General features: G+C 50.9%; 1 protein-coding gene across 2 annotated transcripts in view; it reads left to right on the top strand.

Annotated features, from left to right (window-relative positions):
• Positions 1 to 21,036, top strand: part of LOC144173811 (uncharacterized) — a 43,890-nt gene that overhangs the window by 12,073 nt on the left and 10,781 nt on the right. For both annotated transcript variants that reach the window (XM_077702075.1, XM_077702069.1), the window contains exon 3: positions 17,249 to 17,320. In XM_077702075.1, coding sequence (XP_077558201.1) covers positions 17,249 to 17,320 — 72 coding nt within the window. The remainder of the gene's footprint in view (positions 1 to 17,248; positions 17,321 to 21,036) is intronic.

The following is a 21,036-nucleotide window of genomic DNA, read 5'->3' on the forward strand; positions in this document are numbered from 1 at the left end:
GACAACGTTGCTGAGAGAGATAACGAAGGCGCATTAGCTCAGACTGTCTGCAGAGGCGGCAGGGGGCAGTGCGTGTCCACTGAGTGCGATAATGTGCCGGCGTTTGTTTTGGAGATCTCGGCGGAGTGTTCGGACGGTTCCAATTCGCGGGAGGCCTTGGAAGCGGCTACCAGTCTGAACATGAACATTTCGCGAGATAGCGAGGCTTCGCTGGAGTGCGTAAACCATGAGGCTACCGAGAGGCAACACGAGTCCGCTGAAACGGAGGTTGTTTCTTCGGAAGGCGGCAGTTCAGAAGAGACCTACGTTGTGGCAAAGCCTGCTGCCGTGGCAGCGAATGGTTTGCACGGCTCAGTTGGGAGTAATCACGATCTCGCCACTGAGCCAGCCGATTCTGTTCTTTCACCAGCTCAGGTAACCGAATTCGAGCGAAGACCAGCCGAGTTCGTAGAGATTCCGGCGACGCGGGCAAGTGAGCCGTCTTTTGAGACAGGGAAGCCTGGTTGTAGTGTAGTTCTGGCAGTGAGGAAGCAGAACGGTAACACGCTTCGGTCTTCGCGTGCCGAGGCTGTCGCTGAAAGCGCGAGGGACGACGAGGTAGTGACTGTTGGGAACTGCAAGGTGTCTAATGGGCTCGTCGTGCCCGTTTCACTCCCAGCTGATGCTCCCGTCGATAGGCCAACATCGGCTGAGCTAGTTGAGGTTCCGGTGTCGCCTGTGGCTGAACCGAAGTCGGAAACCGACCAGCCTAGAGAAGTAAACGTAAACGCGTTCCGGTGTTCGCTTGCCGAACGCGTTCGCGAAAAGGTGAGCAACGAGGAGAGAGGGAAAACTTCTGCGCGTACTTGCGGCCCGTGTTTCAGTGCGGGCACGCCAAGGGGTAAAGCCGTGAGCTCGCATCGCGCCGAGGGAGCGCCGCCTAGAAGCTGCGCGCGCCTAACGTATGAACGGTGGAAAATCCCGCTCGCTCCTCCGCGCGCTCGACCTTTGTCGAACAAGACAACCGGTGTCATTTCACGCGGTCACAGCAGCGTTGAGAGAACGGCTGCACCTAAAGTGTGGTACCGAAGGGGAAAAGCTCAGGGCATTGACGAGAGCTCCAATCGCAGCTCTCAGCGCGAGAAGTGGCCTGTGGACGCCTGACTTTCTCGATTTCTTTGTTTTTCCTGAAGCAGGTTTCGCCCTTTACGATTACGTTTTTTTTATGTGGGACATTTCCAATCACGCGAAATGTCACCTTTCAAGTTTGTGCACTTGTCTAAAGTACTGCTGGGCTAAAATATAACTAGTATAGTTAGTTATTAGCATATTTTATCGCAACTAAGAGCCTGGTAGATCTTCAGTGTGGATTTGTCTTCGCACTTGCCGGCGATGCGGTTGTGTCTTGCTGTGTTGTTCTGTTGCTTGCCTGACCAATCCAGAAACGTTCTTGGGGAGCCACTACTCGTCCAGTGATCGGCCCTGTGAAGCTCCAGCATGGTGTCGTACAGCCCAGGCCTGGAGTCGAGCGTCTGCTGAGCACTTCACTGCGAAAGCATCCCTCCGGACAACGGTTGAAGACCCTTATCCATCGGGATCTAGGACCCCCGGCGGAGAAGCTGTTACGAATCGGCCAACGCCGCCGTATTTTCCCGCATCAGCCACCACGTGGGAATCCACCACGTGTGCCACAGCCGCCCGCGTGTCGGTGAACCATACTTTCGTGTCTCGTCATGAAAGGTCAGACAGCTCCTGTTGCAACGCGCCTCCGGCGGTTGCCAGCGGCACGTCCAGGCATTCTTCACGGACGTGCGCCCCTCCGCCGTCAGGTGCCAGCGCTTCGGTGAGTCACGCCTTGACATGCCCGGCTCAGACGTTTCGCTATCGGCGCGATCAACATTCGATAGCGCGGCCCCGGCACCTTTCAAAAACACTCTCTCCCCTCTCTCGGACGCCACGTGCGGCGAGGCTATGAATGACTCACGAACTATGGAAAGAGCGCTGTGTGTGTCTGTGATGTTCGTGGCGTGTGGCTACTTGTTCGCGTTTGACCATTGTTGCTTTTGGGTATAAATAGAAGCAGCCCAAACGATAAAAATCATTCCTGTCTGAGCAGCGAATCCATGCGGTCGCTCTGCTCGAGTCCTGTATTGTAACCTCGCCCGTCGGGGCATTGTGTGTTTTTTTTTGGCTTCGGCTCACCTCTCGCTATGAAGTAAACAGTTACGTTGGCCTATCAGCTCTGGACGTCTTCCCGGCTGCAGTTGGCCTTCCCGGTCGTAACACCTTGCTTGCACTCACTTTATTTAGTTACGCTCTTTCCTTATCTGTTCCCAGATCGCACTTAATAAACTAGAACATAGGTCGGCAACGTTTTGAGGTGGAGGGCCGAGTTGCATGAAGCCGACATTGCGGAGGGCAAAGCGGGTTGGAGGGGGAGGGGGGCTTTGGAGGCAAAGAGAAACAATTCAGCGAATTGCCAATGATATTTGACAATAATTGAGAATCTGGCTGAGGGTGAAGATCGAGGACAATGCAACTGGAAGCGGTCAATTCTCTGTTTTTGGCTCCCTTCTAGCCACATTTGAGGCGTGTCGGCCTTGAGATAGTTAGTGACAGGAGGAGGGGTAGGGCTTCTGACGACGTGCTGGGGACCGCAAAATACTGCCTCGCGGGCTTCATGCGGCCGGCGGCCCGCGCACTAGACGATAACGAACACAGCCAGTGACAATCGTACGTAAATATTTGGAGGCTTTGGAGGCAAAGAGAAACAATTCAGCGAATTGCCAATGATATTTGACAATAATTGAGAATCTGGCTGAGGGTGAAGATCGAGGACAATGCAACTGGAAGCGGTCAATTCTCTGTTTTTGGCTCCCTTCTAGCCACATTTGAGGCGTGTCGGCCTTGAGATAGTTAGTGACAGGAGGAGGGGTAGGGCTTCTGACGACGTGCTGGGGACCGCAAAATACTGCCTCGCGGGCTTCATGCGGCCGGCGGCCCGCGCACTAGACGATAACGAACACAGCCAGTGACAATCGTACGTAAATATTTGGGTCGCGTACCGTGTATGCGGCTGTGTTATGCTATGTAAAAATAGAAGTACGCATCTAAGCAGGCAACGTACATGCGATTTGGAGCTTGTTGCGCGTTCTTTAAAGGGACCCTGCCACACTTCCGATAAACGCTTTTACTCTTTCCTTCGCGTCTGGAAGCACTGCGAAAGCCACAGTTATCGCCAGCACGGAGCGGCACTGCGTGATTTGCTCGTCGATACACCTTCCGTTTGTGCTTTGTTTTTGTGGCTTTATTTTTAAAGTTGCTATCGAAAAGCGTTCATTGCTGCAACTGAAGGAAAAGCGGCCAACAGCCGCTACATGGCTTCAGTGACGTAATTCGGGCCGTCGAAGAATGTCAAGACCATGAAGAGAGAAAAATTTTTTGAGCGAGTTTCCAAGTTATCTGATGAGCATAGACCAGTATTTTTTGGCTGAGGCATTTTGCGGCCCCCAATCTAAGTTGGTTGGGTGACTACGTTCTGCAAGCATTTAAGATTTTTAAAAATGAATAAGTGTTGCAGCGTACTTTTAATAGCGCGTAATTTGTTTATTTGATGCCATTGCGTCACCTTCTACTCGCTGGTATACATGTACCCTTCCGTTCGTAAATCGTGCTGCGCAAAATGTTGCGGGGAAAATCATTTTGTTTGCTCAAATGTAAGGCAAATTTTCCACTTGTTTTCAAGGCGGTGCCGGGCCGGTGGTGTCAGCTGAGCCGGCTGCGCTGCTCGCGTCCGCTTGCGTGCTCCCGCTGAAGCAACCTTTCGCAGCTGCCTCGGGCTGTAGGAGAGCAACGTTCTGTGTTCTATGCTACTTTCGAGCTGTTACTTTGTCGACCGACCCGCCGTGGTGGCTCAGTGGCTAAGGCATTGCGCTGCTGAGAACGAGGTCGCGGGTTCGATTCTCGGCCGCGGCGGCCGCTTTTCTGATGGAGGCGAAAAGCAAAAACACCCGTGTGTACGAGATTTCGGCGCACGTTAAAGATGCCCAGGTGGTCAAAATTAATCCGGAGCCCTCCTCTACGGCGCGCCTCATCGCCTGCGTTGCGTCGGCACGTTAAACCCAACAATCAATCAATCATCAATCCTTTGTCGACCGTGCGCACGAAGAATTATCGTCAGGAAGTTAAACCACCCGACGTGCTGATACTGACGCACGTCGCTACGATCGCGGTAGCTCGCTCAAAAGAAAGCCGATAAATCGGCTTGTTTAAGCAGATGTTTCAACGCCATAGGGTTATTAGGCTCATTTTTCGATTTCCCCGTGCCTGCTAGCCGTCCGCTATCAGCCGGGCCCATCAAGCGTCCACGGAAATACGTCATCGCTGCCACCCGGAAGCTACGACTGGGGTAGGGACATGCGAGGGTTTGCTAAAATCTAATCTGGAATATGACACAACGGCAACTGAAGTGTGGAAAGGAGGAAAATAATACTACGGCGGAGATTGAAGAAGGGACACGCATCTCCAGCAGATGCCACGCCTGCGCAGTAAAGTTCATTCTACGTCCTGTCGACGGTAGCATGCTCGGCAGATGCAGTCGCCAGTCGTGCCTGGAACTGGCGCCATCGCAATGCAAGGACCTGTCTAGCGGTAGATGAAATTTAAATTTTCGGTAATCCCCGTGCCCAAGCCAAACCCGGACTCCAGAATAGTTAGTGGAGGGCTCCAGATTCATTTTAACAACCAGGGGATCTTTAACGTGCAGTGAAACCTCGGCACACTGACGTTTTTAATTTCTGCTGCCGTCAGGAAAACTGCTGCCGCGAACGGGAATCGAACCCGCGTCTTTTGGGTCCAGTAGCGCAGCTGAGCCACCGCTGCGTGTACCGTAACTGAGGCCGGGCCCGAGCATTTGGTCACCAAACTAAAATAGGAGGCAAAGGATTAACGCCAGTCACTCAGAAATCAAGGAAAGCAGACAATATGAGTCGAAACCAACTGAAATGAAACCCAATGTATAGCGCCTAATACATGAATTTTCTAACTATTTTCGATATTCCCGCGGTTCTGTTTCCCGACCCGCCGGACCGCCGCCGAAGGAAGACGCACCAATGACAGCTCGTTCCTTTTTCTCCCCATTTTTACAACCGCATAACTCAGCGTAGCATTTACGCACACTAACCAGATTACCACAGCCTCTTCATAACCACCGCCCGACGACATGAACACAATTTTTATCCATATCGTATAAGTACTTTTTTAAATTAGAGCACAAAATCTAAAAAAACATTTTCCACAAAAAAACATTTTCTCTGCGTGTTTGCGCATTTTGAACGCACCAACAGCAACAGCTATGTAATTCCGAACACAACGATACCCTAATCATCATAATCCGTCCCCAAATAAAACTTTCACACAACTTTTTGTCAGAAGCTCGCCTAAGCCGCTAACGCTAAAATGCACTTTAAGCTATAACCTCCGAACAAAATAACGCAGATAGAAACGAAGGACATCACTGCAATCCTCACACCAACGCGCACCTAACTACAGGAAACGCGCCTTCTTAAAAACTTTTTTTTACTCCAATACTCGAGTTCAAACCTCGAAAAAACACGCGCCCATAACACGTGGTCGACTAAAACCTAAACCTCAAGAACTAGCTCCGTAAAAATTTGAAAAACGGATTCCTCGTCATATAACCTAAGCGTGGACTCCTCAAGCACAAAAATCGGCCCCTAAATAGTGTTGTTATTCATTTTTGACCGGATTTTGAAATCTGGGAGTTTGTAACCAGAGCGTTGCGGACCCATCTCGGGTTGCTAGCGCGGCCCGCAGCACCTCAGCTCAAAATGCGGAGCGCACTACTATCTGCAAGACCATGTTGAGCACACAGACACCCAACCGCTAAAAGCGCACTGCAAATAAGCAAATGAGACATTTTTCGCAGTAATTCCAACTTTTGGACTTCGACGATTTCATTCAGCCCGCACTACACCTTAAAATTTTCTTGGCTGGACATGCTGTTGTAGATCCTCCTCCACTCCAGTTCACTCTAATCCGACACGAACATTCCTTTCTGGGGCCTGGCACTTTCCGGAACTTCCTAAATAGCGTAGTTATGCACTTTTGACAGGAATTTGAAATTGGAAATTCACTCAGATCCCAGAGCGTTGCGCACCCATCTCGGGGTGCTACCACGGCCCCGCAATAACTTTGCTCGTAACGTGTAGCACAGCATTAACTGTAAGACCATGCCGAACACACAGACACACTGACAACTAAAAACACACTGTAAATAAGCAACTTAGAGATTTTTCTAGTGAACTTTTCTTAACCAGACATGCTGGGGTAGGACCTAATCCAATCCGCTCCTAACCAACACGAACATCACTTCCTGGCACCTGGTATTTCCTGGCACTTCCAAAATAACGCATTTATCCACTTTTGACCGGAATTTGAAATTGGAACTCACTTAGAACCCAGAGCGTTGCGGACCCATCTCGGCGTGCTAACGCGGCCCCACAATAACTCCGCACAAAAAGCGTAGCATAGCACTAATTACCAGACCATGGCGAACAGAGAGACACACAAACCGATAAAATGCTACTGAAATAAGCGAGTTTTTTCTAGTAGTTTTAACTTTCGGACTTCGACGATTCCAGCCCGCACTAAATATTGAAATTTCCTTGGCCAGACATGCTGCCGTAGGACCTCATGTAGTACGCTCTAGGCCAACACGAGCATCATTTCCTGACACCACAGCCATCACGTTGGGCCCCCATCCCATCACGAGTTCTCGCTACCCCAACCGTCTCGGTACCCAACGCGTTCTCGGTACTCCAACCATCCAGTGAGCACTTTGGCAAGCAGGGTTTTGAGCCACATCTCCCCAACATGACCAAACCAAATGCGACGAAAAAATCCCATGGAAACAAACAAACACACCAAAAACATCAGCTTCACGACCTTTTCTCCAGCCCCTTGTCTCCTGAACCCCCTTCTTCAACCACGACAGCCAACAAACATGAACCAAGGTCTCGCTCGAAGCGCACGAAACCCGCGTTGACCGTTCAACGAACGCCCAGAGCACATTGGAGGTCCTCCATCCGAGGTCAGCGTGTGGTTCAGAGCTCAAGTACGAAACCTGAGACCTCGGCCGAGGACGTCGACCTTGACCAGCCGAGTCATAACACCAACTCCTCGTCAGCACGCTCAACTGAGCCTGACCCAGAAGAAACAATTCCAAAAACTCTAGAATCCTCTTCATCACATTCCTCCTCACGTTCACCGATCCCACAAACCCTTTTGAACACCACCACTCCTCCTCCCGCTTTCAACCACCAGGGAACTGAAAACCCTCGTACCGGATCAGGACCCACCACACGGTCACCCTCTGCCCCTCCCCTAAACCAACAAAGCCAAGCATTCCCCCTCCAACTTTTGACTCAGGTCCAAAGAACACTTTCCCCTACACCCTCGCACACCAATTCCGCAACCATCCACATGCGTACAAAACCACGTGATTCTGTCCTAGACGCCGCCATCCGGCACGACACGGAATTCCTGAGTGCACTGATTGCGCCTCAACGGGATGGCCTCATGCAACAGACAAGTAAACGCCTGTTGGATGCTTTCCAGAAGTCAAAAAGCATCCTGTTGGGTCTCTCTCTATGAATCGCTGAGTATGAAGGCTTAACACCGCGTAGTGAAGTCGACCTACTACTCGTCCCTTCCCAAAACCCTCCTGAATCACTCTTGTCCCAACCACCTGAATCGCCAAACCACTCCAGCTCACCCGCTTCACCAAGTCCCTCTCAAACCCTCCCACCACATTCTATACCACCCCATCACCCTCTTCAACCCTGCCCTCAAACACTTCTCCGGAAACAACCCCTACTTCCCTCTGCTGCCATGCAAACGCGAAATCCCCAGAACCACCCCACCCACTCCAACCAACCCGCTCTTCGACTCGCCTCCCTGCCTCCAAAAGAACCGTTTTCTACGGGCGACGAACTTGAACACTAGGCTATAGACTGAGAGCTTCCAGTGTCAATCACTGTCAGTGCCTCAGTGCTGGGCATACGTGTCTGGTCCAACTTTTCCTCTCTTTTTTTCCCCTCTCTTTTTTGCCCATTTCCCCTTTCCCACGTGCAGGATAGCAAACTAGGCTCTAGCCAGGTTAACTTTCCTGCCTTTCTTCTACATTATTCCTTCCTTCCCTCCCAACCTCTTAGCCACCACCCCGCGTTCAAACTTTTCCTGCTTCCCAACGCTCACGTTACCAACCCCTTGTACCCCCAACCCAAAACCCCACAACCCAACCCACTCCTTCGAATACCTACACAAACAAACTCAAACATCATCCACAATCCCAAAAGCAACCCCAGACGAACGACAGCATTGGTTATCAATAGAACCAGCCAGAAAGGTGTAAGCACAAACGCCATAGCGAGCTTTTTCACCACAAACTTCAACCCAGAACAACTGGGGTTAGTAGACGTAGGCCTTAAGTTTACGAGGTGGTGGTTTTATCCTCGAGCATGGATGGAATTACTCGCCTAAAACAATCCATCGAGCAAGACCCGCGGGCACAAGGCTACAGCATGCACATCCTGGCCCCCCAAAAACCGATGTTTCGAATCGTTGGCGTTCCGTTTGGGCTCCCCGCAGCCGACATCACCAACTACATTCTCACACAAAACACTCGCCTCCAAGGAACACCGCAATACGCCGACATCACCTCATACTACGTAAACAGGAACGAAATACGAATCATCACAATAGCCACCTCCATCCCCCTGTACAGACAACTGAAACAGCTGACAAACCTCACCATAGGCTGGGTCTCGTGCGCACTCTTCCAACACCACAACATCCCCACATGCAAGCTGTGCGCTACCATTGGCCATGTTGGATAGCACAGGCGTTGCGGGTGCTGCGCTGAGCTACACACAGTAGACCAGTACCTCTACCGAGGGACCACTGAGCCCCCTCTCTGTCCGTCCTGCTGGTCAGCTGGTATGGAAGCCCCAAAAGATGTTCTCGCACCAAAGTGACCCATTCGGCAGCAATGGATCGCACGAGAGGAGGCACGATGTAACTAAAACAGCATAACCAAGTCCCAACTTCAATACACATAACACAAGCGAAGCTCACACGCAGCACCATACCTCCAATCCCGAAAATGACCCTCTCCTCTAATTCTTAATACATCTGGCAGTGGAACTGCCGTGGTTGTCGAACTAAAAGACGCAACCTCAAAGCTCACATCGCAGCCATACCCAACCCCCCCCCCCCCCCCCCCCATCCTCCTGGCACTACAGGAAACGTACCACCTACCCAAGCTAAAAGACTGCATCTCACTCCCCGCCAGACTTCCCCCAGATAGCCACCCTTGTACACCGAAATATTACCACCAAGCATCAAACTTTCGGCTCACCAATCCCGCACATACTCACTACTCTCCACCTTCCCAAATCCTCTGTCACACGCCTGCACGTTCTCAACAATCCAAACACATCTCCTTCAAATACATCTTTCACCAAGCTCTTTCTCTCACTAAACGTGACCCTCTCGTAATTTTAGTCGACTTCAACGCCCCCAGTGTGAAGTGGGGTTACTCTCACACGACTCGCAAAGGTCGTTTAGTATCTGAACTTGTCCACTCCCTTCAACTCACACTCCACACCGACCCTTCCTCCCCCACACGCATTGGCAACAGTGCCCAGCGCGACACCACTCCCGACCTCACCTTTAGCACCGGAAAACTCACCCATCATACCTCCAGGACACCAGACACACTCGGCAGCGATCATTACATAATAAGCACATCTCTTACCCTTAAAGGAGCCATGAAGAGAAAATGCAAGTTGGTTTTATTCGAAAGATTTCGTGTTTTATAGTGCCCCCAGCGCTTGTCCGGATACAAACGGTGCTTTATTCACTGAGAAATTAAACAATTTAGGTTAAAATTTTGATTTTCCCGCTCAATCGTGCGTTTTCGTGGTCCCAAATGACATCACAGGAACCGACCGCTCTGCAGCCTAGAATACCTTCATTCACGCATCCTCCGTACAAGGTAGAGACACGTATACGCTGGCGCCGCCATTTTCGGTTGCTCGCTCGCCGCCGAAGCAGGTCATTGTGTCAAAACCGCGCTAAAATTATCGCCGCAACGCGGTTTACTGAAGAAGTTTGAATCATATTGTCTGTTTCGCGTTGCTAGGTCTCGTGGGAAACGAAAAGAATAACGCGTTGAGCCCGTTGGCCCAATTGCGGCGGCACGGGACCGTTCAAAGGTTGTCTCCACCCTGTACAGCGGTGTTGGTTTGTTCCCGCGTTTCTTTACGTTCCGTAACCTAGATGGCGCCACCATACCGTGGGAAGCGTTTGGTTCGTTTTTGCCCGCATTTAAACCTGGCCTGTTTTTGTTCTGGGAGAAAATATTCGTTCCCTGAAACAGTGCTCGCTCGACAAATGGGGTCACGTAAGACACCGTTGCTTGCGTCAATCGGCCAGTGTCGTCTGAGACAACCCCAAGCCCTGTAGTGCTGTGCAGCTAAACCAAGCATGCTGTGCGCAGTACGAACAGCAGAACGCATCAGTACGTCTATGTTTACATGTGCTTTCGTAACTTCCACTGTTTGTCCCATCATTCTTATTGCTTTCTAAAGAATGTGCCCTAAATTTAAGCGCAAATCGCTCGTTCGTCTAGTTTGTAAGCTCTACCTAATTTGCGTCTGCTTCTGCCAGACTCCGCCAATCGCAGAGCTTAGCTCATGTGACATCATAGGTTCTGTTGCGGGAAATCAGCTGGTGGGTCGCATGACAATTCCCGTTTTTCCTAATTATGTAGCTTATTTGAGCGAAGTTTACGTTAAAAGTGGTGTCAGTACGATTCTAACGAGACAATCTTTTGAATGAACCAAACTTTTCTCTTTCTGGCTCTTCATGGCTCCTTTAAGGGCATCCCCCAACGCCTCCCCCCCCCCCTTCCACCACGAACATGCACAGATTGGGATCTCTTCCGTACTGAATGCCCCCTCCCGCCAACTACCACCTGCGACTCCGACCTAGAACAATGGACGACCCACCTTCTCTCAGCTAAACACTTTGCAACGAAAACCATCGACCCTGCTCCTGGAGTGCAATATGTAGACACGCACCTCCGTAACCTTTGGGAGGCTTGCACCAGCATAAAGGAGCGCTGGTGGAAACAAACACCGACGCAATCTTCGCTTCAAACTACAAACCCTCCGTACAAAGATCGAAGCACACGCACTCACCTTAGCCAGGAACCAATGGAATAACATTTGCGACGAAATGCGAGGCCACCTCTTCACTAAGGAAGTTTGGCACATCCTCCGTGCTACTCGACCCGCGCTCTACTAAGACCCAATCTCGGAACCAAACCACTCAACTGATAGCGGACACTCAACTCTCACCCACTGCCCTATGCGACAGCCTCCGCTCCACTTACATCCCACCGCCCTCACCACACCCTGTTGGTTCCCCACAATACGCTGGCAACCCCAACCCACAGCTCGATGCCCCTATCACTTTTGCAGAGCTACATGTGGCGATCCAAGCCCTGAAATGTAACACCGCGCCAGGACATGACAACATCACAAACGCTCTCTTACTACACCTAGACGAGGAAGCCCTCGAACGCCTTGTGCAACTCTTTAACCAACGCTGGCTTAACCGCACCCTCCCCTCCACCTGAAAACACTATAACATCACCCTCATCCCTAAACCTGTAAAACCCCCCTCCATACACAACCTTCGCCCTATCTCCCTCACCTCCTGCCTTGGAAAACTGCTCGAACACGTCCTGCAGAATTATATCAATGCACACCTGAATACAATCAAGCCTACCCGCCTAACAAGATTGGCTTTCGACCCAACCTATCCACTCAAGACGCCCTTATACAGTACCATCATTATTTCCACCAACACCCCCTGCAACAAGACCACACCTCTATTTTCTCACTGGACCTTCAAAAAGCCTTTGATAATCTCTCACTTCATAACATCCTTCAGGCAGTTGCATCCCAAAACCTAGGCCTACACTTCTATCACTATATCTGTAACTTTCTTACACAACGTACTGCTACCATCCGCTTTGGCCATGTCCAGTCTGATCTTTTCCACATGCCAGACCGCGGAACGCCACAAGGAGCGGTCCTCTCGTCCAGTGATTTCCCTACACCCCCCCTAGTTTTTCTGGACACCCCCCCTTGAATCCCCAAATTTCACTCTTGTCAGTCCTTGTATGGACCTTTTTCAGTAGCGATCTGCGCATGCGCGGGCAGCCCGTCTGCTATTCTTGGAGTAGCCTCGGGCAAAATAAACAAAACTGCGCCCCCCGAGCTTGCTGTTAGCGTTGCACGTATTTATTTCCTTTTTTTTTCGACAGCTCGTGGCAAGTTCGTATGTGCACACAAAAAAGGCTTTCAAAGGAAAGGGGCAAAGTGGTTTGAGGCTGACCACGCTGCGAGCACATTGCTACCAGCCAGGGAGTAGCGAAAATGAAAAAAAAAGTAAAGGAAAAGGGGAGCTAGATAGATAGATTGTAGGGTTTAACACGCCGACGCAACGCAGGCGATGAGGCGCGCCGTAGTGGAGGACGCCTGATTAATTTTGTTCACCTGGAAATTTTTAACGTGCGCCGAAATCTCGTACACACGGGCGTTTTTGCTTTTCGCCTCCATCAGAAAAGCGGCCGCCGCGGCCGGGAATCGAACCCGCGACCTTGTGCTCAGCGAAAAGGGGAGCGATTCAACGGCCGCAGATTAGTCGTGTACTACCTAAACATTGTTTCAAGAACTCAAATTTCGTCACTGGCCCTGGTAACAAGTTCGAAAACGTCCTTATACGTTGCAAAATGGCGAGAAATTAAAAAAAAAACTGAATACGGACCTTTCATGGAAAAAATTAATTTCTCTAAATTTGTTTTTTTCTTAGATTGAATAGAAAGCACCGCCTCTCAGGTGTATATATATATATAGAAAATGAAAAACGTACGGCACGGGGATGAGCGTTTGGTTAACAGACGTCTTTTATTTAACTTGTGGGATAAAAAACAGCTTTTCTAGTTTAAGAACCACCACCCCCCCCCCCCCCCCAGAGCCATTGAGACACCCGCCCTTGATTCGATGCCTGGGGAAACCCCTGCTCTCGTCCGCGCTCTTTAACCTCACTCTAATGCCACTTGCCCGCTCTCTCCTCACCATACCCATACTACGCAGCACACTGTATGCAGATGACATTGCCCTGTGAGTTCACTCTGGCTCCGACCAACACATTGAAACAGCACTCCAACATGGCCTCAACCAAGTCTTAGACCACATCGACCCTTTGGCGCTCCAGTGCTCTCCACAAAAATCCGCTCTCCTAACTTCCACGCCCCATCGCAGCAAACCCCCTCCAACCCCCCCTCCCCCCATCGAACTTTTTATACACTCTGACGCAATACCCCACACACAGCAACTTAGAGTCTTAGGCCTTACCCTAACACACAACGGATCACACGCACCCACCCTCCAGCACATAATAAATACGCTACCCAAACCACGCATCTCAGACGGATCGCCAGCAAACACCACAGCATCACGGAACAGGACCGCCTCCGTCTCGTGCACAGTGTTCTACTCAACCGTATCTTGTTCCACCTACCATACCTTAACCATACGCACCAACGCATCGCTTTCTCGACCTCGGCATACACAACACCATACTGGAGCACCTAGACGCCCACCACATCTCCCAACTCACGCGCCTCGCATCCTACCCTACAGGGCACTACATTCTCAACTCTATAAACGTACCACCCACCATCCCAATCCCGCCACTCTCCATTCCCTCTCACATCCGTAACAGCATCCGAATCCTCCCAATTCCTCGCCACATGCACCTAACTTTACATGCAGCCCTCCGACTAGGCCGAGCCAACGCCTACGCCATACTATACCCACCATCACCATGCACACTATACACTGATGCCACCCCCTACCCTCACAAACCTGCACACTGTGTAGCTGTTGCTGGCCAACACACATCACCAAACATCACAGCGGCTGCCATCCTAACTAGCAACACAACCACGGTGGAGGAGGCAGCCATTGCCCTCGCGCTCACCCAGCACCCCACCCCCGAATTCGTCCTCTCTGACTGTCAGCAGGCCATCCGCAAGTTTATTCGCGGTAACATCTCTCCCATGGCATTGCAAATTAACTCCAAAAATCCCCTATCCGACATCGTGACCCTGCTGTGGACACCAGCCCACACAGGCGTAGGCGCTAATGAAGTGGTGCATGTACGTGCTCGCGAACTAATTCACCGGGTTGCCATTTTCACTACGCCTACACGCGATGCCCCTGCAGGCAAGCCAACCTCCCTCCTGCAATACAGGGATATTGCCCTGCACTACTGCCTTCTCCGCTGTACTTCAATTGCGCACAAAAGTAACGAAGGCTGGAGAGAGACGACACGAGACAGGCGTGCCCTAGATTCAAGCGGCAGAGCCGACTTCGCAATTACCAAAAAAGAAAGAGAAAATCTTTAACCACTCGCCGACATTATCAAACGCTGAACCAACAGAAGAGCAAGAATGAGAGATCAAACGATAAGACTAATGAAGCCCCTGATCCCAAGGCGGATTTTACTGAGCCTACCGTACCATTGTAACTTACCAGCAGTGAAAAAGATCAAGTGAACACCCTCATCAGGACAGCATACAGTGTGTTGCGACGATAACTGGAACACTTTAAAAATTTTTCCTGAGCGATCCGCCGCTCTGTTCACGCTCAAACTTCACACAAAGGTCGCATTTTGTTGTCTATTTTGTTTAACACCGGGAACAACAACGGTAGTTACCTGTTTATTCTGAAAATAAATAAAAACGATTTTCGCCTATGGGAAAATGGCGGCGATTTGGACGTGCGAGCCCGAAAACCGGATTTTCTGATCGTCTGTTAGCTCATTTCTAGGTGCATTTTCTGATCGTCTGCTGCACCATTTGGCTCCGTACGTGAATCCCAAACATGCGTTTCACTCTGCAGGTGGTTCCGTCGTTCCAACATCAACTTGCGCTGGCTCGCACGTCCAAATCAGCGGCCATTTTCCCATAGGCGAAAATCGTTTTTATTTATTTTCAGAATAGACAGGTAAGTACCGTTGTTGTTCCCGGTGTCAAACAAAATAGACCACAAAATGCGACCTTTGTGTGAAGTTTGAGCGCGAACAGAGCGGCGGATCGCTCAGGAAAAATTTTTAAAGTGTTCCAGTTATCGTCGCAACACCCTGTATAAGGCAGCGCTCCACCTCGCAGTTTTTAGCGTGAGACAAACTGACGGCCGGTGGGCCAGGCGCGTTACAGAATGGGCTGACAGAAACTGGTCTAAAAGAGGGGGAAGGCCTTTACCTCCACGGGGGGGGGGGGGGGGGGGGCGAAGTAAGAAAATTCGGAGGCAAAGAATAAATTTGGCAGCGCCGCACCGGAGCGGGTGAAGGCCTTCGTCCTGTCGTATACCTGAATAGTCTGTTGATGATGTTGACATTGAATAAGTCTCCAAATTGTGTCTTTAAAATATATTTGAAGAAACCAGACAGTTTGCCTGGCACGAAGGGCGTGGCTCGGAAAACGAAATCGGGCAGGGTCATCGTTTGGTCATCGTAGGGTCATCCCCCCACGAAGAATTGTCGAGGGCAAGCCGTCACGGTCATGTCAGCGATACACCGTTTCTGCAAAAAAAAATCTCTACCAAAAACATGGATTCAAACCTACGCAAAGAAAGGCAATGTGGCATGATCAAGTTAATTCAAGGAAAGTGAAATATCATGAGGACAAAGTATACACCGACTGTGGGATTCATAATAGACGGCAGCAATTGTCGTGGGTGGCTATTCTGGTAATATCTGTGACTTCTTGACTCTCGTACCTACAGGAACAAAGAATCGGTCGTTGGAGCCATCCTGTAGACAATCTCAATAGCTGAAGTAGAAACAGAAGTGTAACATCATTATGAACTCTCAAAGGACATTAGACTGTTCACTGCAGGTAGAATAGCTAAAAGATTTGTGAATATACTCCAGTCCATAATTAATAAAGTTAAGGACGTCACTGGGACACCCGGGCACAAGGGTTTGAAGAGATCAAGGCACCGACCAAAAGGTCCGCGAACTCACACACCGGGCTACTTTCGATCACGACAACAGTACTCCCCTCCCCGAAAAAAGTTAACCTCTCGTAATCCTACGCCTACAGAAACACAATCTCTCTCCATGCTAAAGGGGGCTATCAGTTTCGAAGAACTGCGAACTCCGTGATAAATAAACCAAAACAAGTATCTACCAATAATTGTGGGCGACGATGTTGGGTGGGAACGTCATAGCTTAACTTAAAACTCCGCTAAATTCGGGAAACATTTACCCTCTTCTCCGTAACATAGGCATGTACAGGGGGGTGCCCACGGGCGAACAACTCAAACATCACACATACTTCTATTAAAACATTGGAGGCAGTTTTGTCTATCTCGTTGCATGAGGATCATCGCGAGCTGATTGGAAGGACAAGGGAAGGATCTGCCACATCCATGGCCTAGACTTCCAGTTCCAGCTTTGAGCTTTCCAAAACCCCTCAACTATTTCTTCCGCACCAAAGATCTCCTCTATCTCTCTCTCTCTCTCTCTCTCTCTCTCTCTTGCAAGAAAGCAATACCGTTCAGTCCGGAGCAGAAATTAGACAATAAAAAACACTTTGAAACACTTACATTGCTATCTTCTCTCTCGCACTGACCAAAACCTCGCAGCCGCATCCTGTCACGCTTACTTCTTAAGCCACAGAAGCACGGAGGGTCTCAGTCTTTTCAGGTAGTACACGGTGATTAAACACCCTTACTGCTCGTCCTTCTCTCTTCTCTGACCTTCAGTACTCGTGAAGCATACATCATAAATGCAGCAATTTAGTCCTAAAATGCTCCCTGGGAGTCGAAGTAACGCTATCGCGTCATACAGCTTAAGACCCAAACGTAGATGTCCTTGCAACTTTTTTATTTAGCCTCTGCAACTACTTTAAGGGCTATTTTACTCAGTACGGGCGGCGCTGGTCGTCTGCTTTTGCACTACCCAGACGCGACGGGCACGAAGGGGCGCTGCATGTCGCCAAAACTCTAGCGCAGGAGCCTTATGGTGGTATCAGCCGTGACGGGCTGTAAGGGCACTAAAACGTGGTCCCTTGTCCCACTCGTCACCTTCTCTTGTTTCGCAGAACTTGCCCATCGAGCTGGCTGCGCTGACGGTGCCGCCCAAGATCCAGGTGCCCCCATCTGGCGAATTGAAGGTGAGTGTCAGCCTCGCCCGAAAACAACCCGCGTGACGTTCATGCGTGCGCGTGCATGTCAGCGCTCTGTCGAGAAATGCAATGACGGGACGCGTCGTTACGCAGCAATACCGATGAGTGCAGGAGCTGGGACACCGCACAAAACAAGCGTGTTTACGGTGGCCTCTCAGCCCACGAGCGCTCTTCGATCGGCTGGAGGATACAGTGGCGGTGTTACGCGCAATGAAGGGTTCCGGAAAACAACAGTGCCGACGTTTCACACGTGTCATGTTCAGCACGAATGAGATTAAAAATTTACACCATCTTCCCGCGAGGGGAACCTTGGGTAGATGCGACGCATCGTGGGGGGGGGGGGGGGGGGGGGAACACGCTGCGTAAAATGGAAACATAACAACAATGGACATGCTAACATAACGGAAACGCAACGGAAACCCACATAGTCTCCATTCAAATCATCGGTGGTCATCTGATGTCATCGGCGGAGCGGCGCGGTGGAACGGCGGCGGAACGACTGAATGGAGCGGCGCAGTTACCGCAGTTACCGCGTTTATATGTAGCGGAATGAGAGAGCAGCGCATGCGCATGTGTTTAACCGAGCGCTAACGCCCGCTGACACACAGCTGGCACGGCGACGGGAGCGAGCGCCATCGAGCGCTAAACGCAGATGGCGCTGCGGTGAGAGAGCGGCGTTAGCGCGCAGCTGGCACGGCGAGGAGAATGGGGGAATCACGTGCGGACTACGCCGACTACGGCGGACAAGGCGAGTTAAAGAGATGCGTCGCATCTAAAAGAACGAACTAGTGGCCAGAATATCAATACGCGGATCTTTTAAAAGCGACGCTGTTGAGAAATTCGCTTGTGTATGGTGTCCGCAGTTAAGGAAGGAAGGAAGGAAGGGTGCAGAAGGAAGGCAGCAAAGTTAACCTGGCTAGAGCCTAGTTTGCTATCCTGCACGTGGGAAAGGGAAAATAGGCAAAAAAGAGAAAAGAAAGAACGAAGATAAGTTGGAGTAGACATGTATGCCCAGCGCTGAAGCACTGACACTGATAGACACTGGAGGCGTTCAGTCTAAAGTCGTCGCCCGTAGAAAGCGTAGAAGTTCCTTAGTCACCTTCTGAGCGGATGACAGAGAGGGCCAGTAGCGCAGAATCTTCTTCGAAAATGGCCGCCGAGAGTCTAAGTTCCTCAGTGCTGATTACAGCTTCTTCCTTGCAGGCGAGTAGCGTGGGCACTCGCATAAAAAGTGGCGTATCGTCTCCTATGTGCCGCACGTTTCGCACTCCGCCTTTGCTGCCATTCCTATTAAGTACGAGTAAGCATTTGTGAATGCCACCCCCAGCCAGAGACGGCAAAGAAGAGTTGCGTCAGACCGTGGGAGGCCTAGTGGAAGGGGACGTTGCAGGCGCGGGTCAAAGGCACCAATGCGTGCACATGTGAAATCTTCTGGAGACCATAGCTGTTTCCCGGGCAAGAATGCGGAGGGCCCTAGCTGCGTCCGTCCTAGGCAATGGGATGAGTACAGTTGTCGCTGTTTGATGCGCCAGCCGGGCGGCAGCGTCCGCACTTTCGTTGCCGACAATGCCGCAGTGGCTAGGAAGCCACTGTAGGGTGGCATCATGACCAGCCTGGGCAGCACGGTCGTACACCATTCTTATTTATGTCAGGAGCTGTTCGTGAGGTCCCCGGCACAGCGCTGACTGGAGTGACTGAAGTGCAGGCTTCGAATCACAGAAGATAGCCCATCTGCGGCACGAACTTTGCTCGATGGTGTGAAGAGCGCTACGGATGGCCGTAAGTTCTGTAGCCGTGGATGTTGTAAGATTGGCTATCTTGAATTTGCTGCACAGTGACAGTCGTGGTATAACAACAGCTCCGGCAGAACCCGACGATGTTACCGAGCCATCAGTGTACACATGGGTTCGGTCACTGTATGTCTCGTGCATGTACGTCAAAGCGAGCTGTTGCAGGGCCGGAATTGGAAGATCACGGTTTTTTTGTCACTCCTAGGATATCTAGGCACACTCGGGGCTGCATCACACACCACAGTGGAAGGAGCGGTCGCATCGCTGGCGTATAGTTCGACGGAATGCTGGTGTTGTGGGAAGCTACTACCCTTGCGAACGACGCCCGCGGACGGGTCGCTGGTATCCCCGCGAGGTGATGACCAGGTAGACGGGCGAGGTGCCTGATATGTGTCCCGAGTATTTCAACTTCCACAAAGGTTGCCAATGGGTGATTCCGAGCCAGTGCAATGGTCGCTGCTGTGGACGTACATCGGGGTATGCCAAGACAGGTTCGCAGGGCCTGAGCTTGTATACCCTGAAGTGACCGAGTAGTTGTGCGGCACGCTCAAGAAAGGACAGGAGCACTGTACCGTAGACAGTCTAAGAACAGCGCGTTGTATAGCTGTAACATTGACTTCATTGGTGCTCCCCACGTCTTGCCGCTGATGGCTTCCCCACGCCATCTGCACATGCACCACTGCATAGATCCTCTTCTTTATAACGTTTACGTGAGCACTCCAAGAAAGGCCTCTGTCGACAACTATGCCGAGAAGCTTGTGATTTCTCACATAGGACACCCTTTCGCCATTAATACACAAAGGGTACGCATACATAGGCTTTCGTGTAAACGGAAGCACGGCGCATTTGCTGCTGGGTATTTCCAACCCTTGTCCGTGTAGATAGGAGGTCGTCAAGTCTACGGCATTTTGCATGCCGACGAGTCACGCCATCTGCCCAAACACATATATCGTCGGCGTATATTGACACGTGAACCCTCTTTGGAAGGCAAGAAGTCAGGCCAATTAGCGTAAGGTTGAACAGTGTAGGGCTCAGGACGCCTCCTTGGGGAACACCACGGTGAGTATAGTGAGCTGATGACGGCCCATCAGCAGTCATAACAAAGAATGACCTTCCTGATAGGTAGTTCCGTATCCACTGGTAGACCCGGCCACCGAGCCCCACAGCTTGTAGTACTTTAAGAATCACATCGTGCTCCACGTTATCATAGGCCCCTTTGACGTCGAGGAACAACGCAGCACACATGCGCTTCGCACTTTTCCGCTACTGCACAAAAGTCACCAAATCAATAACACAGTCAATGGGTGAGCGTCCACGACGGAATCCAGACATGTCATCAGGGTAGACATTGTAATGCTCCAGGAACCACTCCAGACGTGCAAGAATGATTCGCTCCATCAGCTTTCCAACGCAACTCGCAAGTGCAATTGGTCGGTATGCCATTGTATCCAGCATAGATTTTCCGGGCTTCAGGAGCAGGACGAGGCGGCTGGACTTCCATTTTTGAAGAGCGGAACCATCACACCACAGGACGTTGAAATATAAGCAAGGCTTGTCGGGCATCCTTACCAAGGTGACGCAGAGCAGCATATGTGACTCCATCAGGCCCAGGAGACGAAGATCGCTTGCACGGAGCCAATGCCGCATGGAGTTCTTCCATGCAGAATGGGACGTCCATCCTTGAATCCCGCGATGCAGGGATGTCACTGGCGAGCAGTAGTCCAGAAGGGCCTGTTCCACTGGCTATCCTCACGCAGACGTCCCCAGAAGTCCGACAAATTTCTTCCATTCTTGATTTGAACTTGGACCAATCGGTTACCCGAATAACATTAGGATCGAAGGGACTTCGTAAGCCATTTATCTTTAAATAGGTCGGAATGTGGTCGCTTCCACGAGTCTCTATGTCTGGGAACC

The sequence above is a fragment of the Haemaphysalis longicornis genome, unplaced genomic scaffold, assembly GCF_048455015.1.
Source record: "Haemaphysalis longicornis isolate Haplotype H1 unplaced genomic scaffold, Haemaphysalis longicornis Haplotype H1 scaffold_1, whole genome shotgun sequence".
NCBI classification, from domain to species: Eukaryota; Metazoa; Arthropoda; class Arachnida; order Ixodida; family Ixodidae; genus Haemaphysalis; species Haemaphysalis longicornis.